Source organism: Erythrolamprus reginae, chromosome 1, assembly GCF_031021105.1.
Source record: "Erythrolamprus reginae isolate rEryReg1 chromosome 1, rEryReg1.hap1, whole genome shotgun sequence".
NCBI lineage: Eukaryota > Metazoa > Chordata > Lepidosauria > Squamata > Dipsadidae > Erythrolamprus > Erythrolamprus reginae.
This window is the reverse complement of record NC_091950.1, coordinates 425,969,682-425,977,866: the sequence shown is the minus strand read 5'-3', so window position 1 is coordinate 425,977,866 and position 8,185 is coordinate 425,969,682. Positions and strand designations below refer to the sequence as shown.

Genomic DNA, 8,185 nt, shown 5'->3' with positions numbered 1-8,185 from the left:
CTCTATCTATCTATCTATCTATCTATCTCTATCTATCTATCTCTCTCTCTATCTATCTGTCATCTATCTATCTATCTATCTCTATCTATCTCTATCTATCTATCTGTCATCTATCTCTCTATCTCTCTATCTCTATCTATCTATCTCTATCTATCTCTCTATCTATCTATCTCTATCTATCTATCTATCTAATCTATCTATCTATCTATCTATCTCTATCTATCTATCTATCTATCTAATCTATCTATCTATCTATCTATCTATCTATCTATCTATCTATCTCTATCTATCTATCTATCTAATCTATCTATCTATCTATCTCTATCTATCTCTATCTATCTATCTATCTATCTAATCTATCTATCTATCTATCTATCTATCTCTATCTATCTATCTATCTCTATCTATCTATCTATCTATCTAATCTATCTATCTATCTCTATCTATCTCTATCTATCTATCTATCTATCTATCTAATCTATCTATCTATCTATCTATCTATCTCTATCTATCTATCTCTATCTATCTATCTCTATCTATCTATCTCTATCTATCTCTCTATCTATCTATCTCTATCTATCTATCTATCTATCTCTATCTATCTATCTCTATCTATCTATCTATCTATCTATCTATCTATCTATCTCTATCTATCTATCTCTATCTATCTATCTCTATCTATCTCTCTATCTATCTATCTCTATCTATCTATCTATCTATCTATCTCTATCTATCTATCTATCTATCTATCTATCTATCTATCTAATCTATCTATCTATCTATCTATCTATCTCTATCTATCTATCTATCTATCTAATCTATCTATCTATCTATCTCTATCTATCTCTATCTATCTATCTATCTATCTAATCTATCTATCTATCTATCTATCTATCTATCTCTATCTATCTATCTATCTATCTATCTATCTCTATCTATCTATCTATCTATCTAATCTATCTATCTATCTATCTCTATCTATCTCTATCTATCTATCTATCTATCTAATCTATCTATCTATCTATCTATCTATCTATCTCTATCTATCTATCTCTATCTATCTCTATCTATCTATCTATCTATCTATCTAATCTATCTATCTATCTATCTATCTATCTCTATCTATCTATCTAATCTATCTATCTATCTATCTATCTATCTCTATCTATCTATCTATCTATCTATCTATCTAATCTATCTATCTATCTATCTCTATCTATCTCTATCTATCTATCTATCTATCTATCTAATCTATCTATCTATCTATCTATCTCTATCTATCTATCTATCTATCTATCTATCTAATCTATCTATCTATCTATCTCTATCTATCTCTATCTATCTATCTATCTATCTATCTAATCTATCTATCTATCTATCTATCTCTATCTATCTATCTATCTATCTAATCTATCTATCTATCTATCTCTATCTATCTCTATCTATCTATCTATCTATCTAATCTATCTATCTCTCTCTCTCTCTCTCTCTCTCTCTCTCTCTCTCTCTCTATCTATCTATCTATCTATCTATCCTATGCATGTATCCCTCCATCTACCAGCCTTCCGTCCTTCCGAGGTGGGTCAAATGAGGCCCCAGATTGTTGGGGGCAGGAGGCTGGTTCTCTGCAAACCCCTAAGGGCTGTAAAAGCCTTAAGTGCTGTTGCTGTTGGATGAGAAGCAAAACATCTTCCAAGAAACCCCCCAGAATGTCCAGTTGCTTCTTGGAGAAACATCTTGGGGAGACCCATGGCCTGGTTGACGGAGAAGCTCCATAGATGCCCCTCCCTGGCCTTGGCCTTTGGGGGGAGATGTGGCTGGTGTGTGTTTGTGTGTGGCTAACCCAGCCTGCCTTTCTGGAGAGGTCAGAAGGGCCCGATCCAGCTGTTTCTGCTGCTTCTCCCACCCAAGACAAATCCCCCGTGGGTTCAACCATAGTCGGCCAAGAGAGAATTCTATCATAGGGTCATTAAACAGGTGATGGATTGTGCAGAGATGATGGATGTGCTGCCAAGAAACTAGAAGGACTCAGGCTACTATGAAATATGGGAGAACTTTGATCATGGGTTAAAAGAAGGAAGGATGAAAGGAAAGAAACGGTGCAGAAAGAGACTCCAGAAGAATAGGATCCGAGCGTGTAGAAAAGTACGCAAGTGTGTAAATATGCAAAGCGACATGTGAACAAAAATAAGGTGAAGTGCACACGTCTGCGATGGAAATGCTGCTTGAGGAGGGGATGGAAAAAGCCAAGTGCAGGTTTTGTTCACGTTTGGGGTTTGGGGTTTTGCTTTTCTCTTCGCTCGCATCTGTTATGTCTGTACAGATTTATTTAAAGTTTAATGTTATTGTTGTTTTGTGTTTTGTTTACTTTTTAAATTCAGTAAAAATATATTTTTAAAAAAGAATTCTATCCAGTTCTCCCTCCTCCTTCCCTTCCTCCCCCCAGAGATGCTGCACTCTCCCCTGCCCTGCAGCAGCCGGAAGCCCCCCTTGGAGGGGACCGACGTCTTCATCAGCTACCGACGCCGCACAGGGTCTCAGCTGGCCAGGTATTGGGGAGGGGGGGCTACCTGGGCTGGGACCCCCAGCCCCACTGGCCATGCCACTCTGGAAGGCGAGGGCGGCCCCCAGCTTGAAACGTCTCCCAGGGGCCGGGTGGGTGGGGCACCCCAGGGAGGAGCTGGAGATTCCAAGCAACGTGGGCTGTCGAGTGTGATTGATTGATTGGATTTACATCTTTGGAATCTTCGGAGAGGGGCGGCATACAAATCTAATAAATTATTATTATTATTATTATTATTATTATTATTATTACTATTATTATTATTATGCTGCCCCTCTCCGAAGACTTGGAGCGGCTTACAACACGTAGGAAACAATATACCCCTAAATCCAGTGAATTCAAATGGATAATCTAAAAAACCTACGTGATTAAAATACTCTCCCGCCTTCCATCCACAATCTCCCCGTACACTCGCTGGCCAGGGAGGAGCATCTAAGGACCCGTTATACTAGCTAGGAATGTATGAAGAATGAATGCTTATTACTGGGGTTTTGTGTTGTATTTTTATAATTGCATTTTCAGTATTGTGTATTTTTATTATTGTGGTTTTTTCATCCTTGTAATCCGCCTTGTGTCCACTTGGAGACGGGCAGCCTATAAATCGAACGAACGAACGAACGAACGAATGGCTGCAGCAGTTGTTCAGGGGGGGGTCCAGGGTCATTTCCCCCCTTCCTGGAAGCTTTTATCCCTCATCGAAATAAACACAAAGCAGCCCCCCCCCTGAAGGGACCAGTTGGGTCTTAGGAGGCTTCTGGCCCTCAGTGTGTAAATTCCGATCCACCGTCTTTATGAAGCCCCCTAAAGAAGGTGGTGGGGCTGGATCTAATAAAGGGGGGCATTGGTAGCTCAGGGTTGAAATGGGGGGCCGGCTTGGTGGTCCCTGAGCTGGGTGGCTTTCTTGCAGACGTTTCATTACCAAACTATGTAACATCCTCAGGGCTACGTCATGAATTTGTCATCCGGTTTTGGTTTGTAGATTGATTGATGGATTAATTTGATTTCTCTGGGGACTCGGGGTGGCTCACAACATGTAATTAATTATTCCAACATGTAATTAATTAAATGTAGCATTTGAGGTGGCCACTCTGGAAAGACCCCAGAGAAGAGCAGCCCAGATGATGAAGGGCTGGAGGCTGAAATAGAGGAAGAACAGACGCAGGAGTTGGGGGGCTGGGGGCGGTGGGGGGTGGGGGGCTACAGGAGAGGAGCATTCCCATATTTCTGGGTCTATCACAGAGAAGAGGAGGGGGGTGTCGGTCTTTTCTCCAAGGGACCAAGGCAGGACGAGAAGCAACCTGGAACTGCAGCGGAATTTCCTGACGGGGAGGACAATTAACCAGTGGAACTGCTTGCCACCAGAAGTTGTGGGTGCTTTTAAGAAAAGATTGGGCAAATGTTTATCTAAAATGGTCTAGGGCCGTGATGGCGAACGTGTGGCACCTGGAGCTGCATCTGAGAGCAGGTGAGGCCTTGACCTGTGTCAGCTCCAGCGCCCACGTGAGCCCGGGCAGCTGGTCTTTGGCCTCTCAGAGAGGAGGGACACTGCTTTTGCCTGCTCCGGGCTTCAAGAAATCTGTGGGCGGTGAAACATGGACCCAGCAAGCGTATTGGGAGTTCGGAAACAATCTTCCCGCCGGCCCACCTGGCTGTTTCTCACCTCCCCAAGCTCCAGGAAGGCCTGTGCAGGGGGAAGGAAGGCAGCGCATTGTGGGGGTGTGGGCCTGGTGTTTGTCTTTTGAGCAGAGAAAGGTTCGCCATCGCTGGGTCTGGGGTCTCCTACTTGAGCAGGGGGCTGGACTGGATGACCTTCAAGGGTCCCTTCCAACTCTCATATTAAACGCCTGCAAGAAATTCCCCCCAGCTCAAAGAGGACCAGGGATTACCGGGGGGAAAGCAGAGTGGGGGGTCTCCTCCCTGAAACCTCCCCCCCTCGCCCCCCGCAGCCTCCTGAAGGTCCATCTGCAGCTGCACGGGTTCAGCGTCTTCCTTGACGTGGAGAAACTGGAGGCCGGGAAGTTTGAGGACAAACTGACCCAGAGTGTGATGAGCGCCCGGAATTTCGTGCTGGTCCTCTCCGCCCAGGCCCTGGACCGCTGCATGGGGGACCTGGCCTGCAAAGACTGGGTGCACAAGGTGGGCCGGAGGGGAGGGGGGCAGGGTGGGGGGGCACAGCGAGGAGGGGGCTCGGGAGGCTAGAAGGGGTGTGTGTGGGGGGTTCTTGGGGGGGGCTGGGGGCATCCAGGAGGTGCTTGAGGAGGCGGCTGCCCTTGCAGGAGATAGCCACTGCCCTGACCTGCCGGAAGAACGTCATCCCAGTGACCGACCACTTTGACTGGCCTGACCCGGAGGAGCTACCCGAGGACATGAGGGCCATCCTGAAATTCAATGGGATCAAGTGAGTGTGGGGGGGGCGAAGGCGGGGGAAGGGGGCAGGCCAGGGACCCCGAGAAGAGCCACACAGCCCCCCCCACCAGCAAGGGAGACCCCAAAGTTTCGGTGGACCCCAAAATTTCTGTTGCTAAGAGAGACAGCCGTTAACGAATCCTCCATCCGAGTCTTGGATTGGCAGTTCTGTGTTAGCAAATACTTCAGAAGAGAAGGATTGAGGGGGTCGTGATTTCTGACCGTATCAAAATGGGTGGACAGTGCAGTCAGGCGGTAGGGAAAGCAAGTAGGATGCTTGGCTGCATAACTAGAGGTATAACAAGCAGGAAGAGGGAGATTATGATCCCGCTGTATAGAGTGCTGGCGAGACCACATCAGGAATAACACTGTGTCCAGTTCTGGAGACCTCACCTACAAAAAGATATGGATCAAATTAAAGGGGTCCAAAGACGGGCTACAAGAATGGTGGAAGGTCTTAAGCATAAAACGTATCAGGAAAGACTTCATGGACTCCGTCTGTCTAGTCTGGAGGACAGAAGGAAGCATTGAAATACATGAAAAGGTTAAATGAGGTCCAGGAGGGAAGTGTTTTTAATAGGAAAGTGAACACAAGAACAGGGGGGCATAATCTGAGGTCAGTTGGGGGAAAGATTAGAAGTAATGTGAGAAAATATGATTTGACTGAAAGAGTAGTAGATGCTTGGAACAAACTTCCAGCAGACTTGGTTGGTCAATCCACAGGCACTGAATGTAAACATGCCTGGGATAAACCTAGATCCATCCTAAGACAAAACACAGGAAATAGTAGAAGGGCAGACGAGGTGGACCAGGAGGCCTTTTTGTGCCGTCCGTCTCCTTCTGTGTTTCTAAGGGAATCACCGCCAGTTCTAAGTTAGCAACATGGTCACTAAGTGAATCCTGAGAGGTGGTCACAGAAGGGGATCATGCGACAACCATCATCAACACAAGTCAGTTACCAAGTGGCTGAGTTTTGGAGGCTGCAAAAGTGTGGGAAATGGCCGCATTTTTCACAGTCGTTGTAACTTTGAAAGGGGTTGGGGTGGGGCTGCATGCGGAGCACAACGGTCACTTTCCTTGGAGCAGCTGAACCGTGGCAGCCTGGGGCTCCAACTCTGGGCCAAAGCCGACCTGGAGGGTCAGTGAGGAGGGGGAGCTGCCTGGCGCACCAGAGGGTGATGGCAAAAGCCCTGTTGGTGGCCAGTCCCCCGACCAGCAGCCGTTTGGAGGTGACATGTCGCCATTAGCTCCGGAAGCGAAGAATGGCCATGGAAAGGGTCCAGTGAGATTGATGGCATTTGGTTTAATTACCAAAACAATCAAACCAAAGGAAGGACCTCCCTAACGCTCAGAGGTCAGAAAGTGAGGACAAATTAAGGGAAATATTTCTTCCCCCAGAGGGTCCTTGAGGGTTGATGGGATTCACTTCCAGAAGAGGCCGTGACAGCTGTCAGCCTGGAGAGCTTCAAGGCAGGACGAGACAGATTCAGGGATGCCAAGTGTATCATAGGTGGCGATTGAAAGGGAGGTCCAAGTGCCACCTCTATGTGGGTTGAGGCGGGCAGGGTCCCCTTGGGTCCCATTTGTTGGGGGTCAAGGGAAAGGGAGGGTCTTGCCTTCTCCTTCTGCTCAAGATCCCCATGGACAATTGGGGGGCCACTGGGTGAGACAGAACGCAGGTCTCCATGGGCTTTGGCCCCATTCAGCAGGGCTCCTCACCTGAGCTTCTCCTCCCCCTCCCCTGCAGGTGGTCCCACGAGTACCAGGAGGCCACCATCGAGAAGCTGATCCGGTTCCTGCAGGGACGCCCCTCCCAGGACTCCTCCGCCGGGTCGGAGCACAGCCTGGAGTGTGGGGGCCCTCTGGAGCAGAGCTAGGACGGACGGACGGACGGACAGGGTCGGGGTGTGGCCTGCCTTCCTCTTCCCCGGGATCAGATCTTGCATGGCTCCCTCCCCCGTGAGCCCTTGGGGGCAGAGGCCGGAGCCAGCAAAGGGGCCCCCCAAGGCCTTCCACGAGGTCCGTCTGGGGCCAGAAGGCACATCTGCTTCCTCCGGCCCCACAGTGGATTCGGCCCTCAATACTGGATCTCCGCAGGGGACTTTGGGGCAGGGGGGGATCTGGCCCCCCCTCCGAGGGAGAATCATCCAGGCATTGGCTGCCTTGGGAAGCTTGTGAGGATGGGCCCCTCCTTCTGGGGGGAGTCACCACTCTCCAGGTCCTTTGGCCCCCCAAGAAACAACTGGACTTTCTTGGTATTTTTTTCTCCTTCCTTCCTTCCTTCCTTCCTTCCTTCCTTCCTTCCTTCCTTCCTTCCTTCTCTCCTTCAGTTTCTTAGATTAGAAGCAAAGAGTTTTTAAAGGGAAAACCCCCCAAGAAAACCCAGCTGCCTTTGGGGAAAAGCCCTTTGGGAGCCCACTTCCCGGTCCTGGCCCTGCCCTCCCCCCTGCCAGTCTGTGCCCCCCCAGTGCTGCCTTGCCCCCACCCCTTGTCAAGGGCTCCCCCCTGCTCAGGACCCTCCAGCAGCCTCTTCCTGCTCCGGCAGCCCCACCTGGCCTCTCCCAGGGGTTGAGGGGCCCCCTCCTCTGGAAGCAATCCAATGGGGCCTAGCCAGGGGGCACATGTCCCCCCTGAAATGGAGTGAGACTCCCCCCTGGCTGGTGGTCTGCAGATGGGAGGACGAAGGAAGGCCCCTCCCCTCCCGCCATGCCCCCTCCCCCCAATGGGGAGCAGGGGCCTTGCAGCCCCCCTTTCTTGGGCTGAGATGCTCCCAGGGGCTCTGTGAAATGCCCCCCGCCCAGTGCCTGCTGCTTTGGCCCCCAATGCCGCCCCCCCAGTGCCTTCTGCCCCTCCTCCCAGGCCACCAGCTGCCCTCTCGCAAAGGTGCCTCGCAGCCCAGGATGCCTCTGAACGTGGGGGCCAGCTGGGGGGGGAGAGGCTGGCCCAGGGACTTGTGTTCGGGAAGGGGGGGGAGCCTTGCCCAGGATGGCCGGGCACAGTGGGCGATGCTCTGACCTCTCCATTATACGGTTGGGGAGGGGGGAAGCTTTTATAAACCTTCTTGCAAATGGTCCGTCTGCTCCTTTCCAGCCTCGGCATTCTGGCTTGGGGGTGGGGGGCATGGGGTAGGGTGCGGTGGGAGCCCCCCAAATCCGCTTCCCACCCTGTGGGGGGCTGTGTGTTTGTGCCCTCTGCACAGAGACCCCAGAAAGCCAC

The 8,185-nt window shown here is 49.7% G+C and overlaps 1 protein-coding gene across 1 annotated transcript in view; it reads left to right on the top strand.

Moving 5' to 3' along the window:
- Positions 1-7,077, top strand: part of SARM1 (sterile alpha and TIR motif containing 1) — an 18,811-nt gene extending 11,734 nt beyond the window's left edge. Inside the window, exons 6-9 of the mRNA XM_070735509.1 lie at positions 2,447-2,549; positions 4,510-4,699; positions 4,840-4,961; positions 6,717-7,077. Of these exons, the coding sequence (XP_070591610.1) occupies positions 2,447-2,549; positions 4,510-4,699; positions 4,840-4,961; positions 6,717-6,846 (545 nt within the window). The 3' untranslated portion in view covers positions 6,847-7,077. The remainder of the gene's footprint in view (positions 1-2,446; positions 2,550-4,509; positions 4,700-4,839; positions 4,962-6,716) is intronic.
- The last annotated feature ends 1,108 nt before the right edge of the window (positions 7,078-8,185 follow it).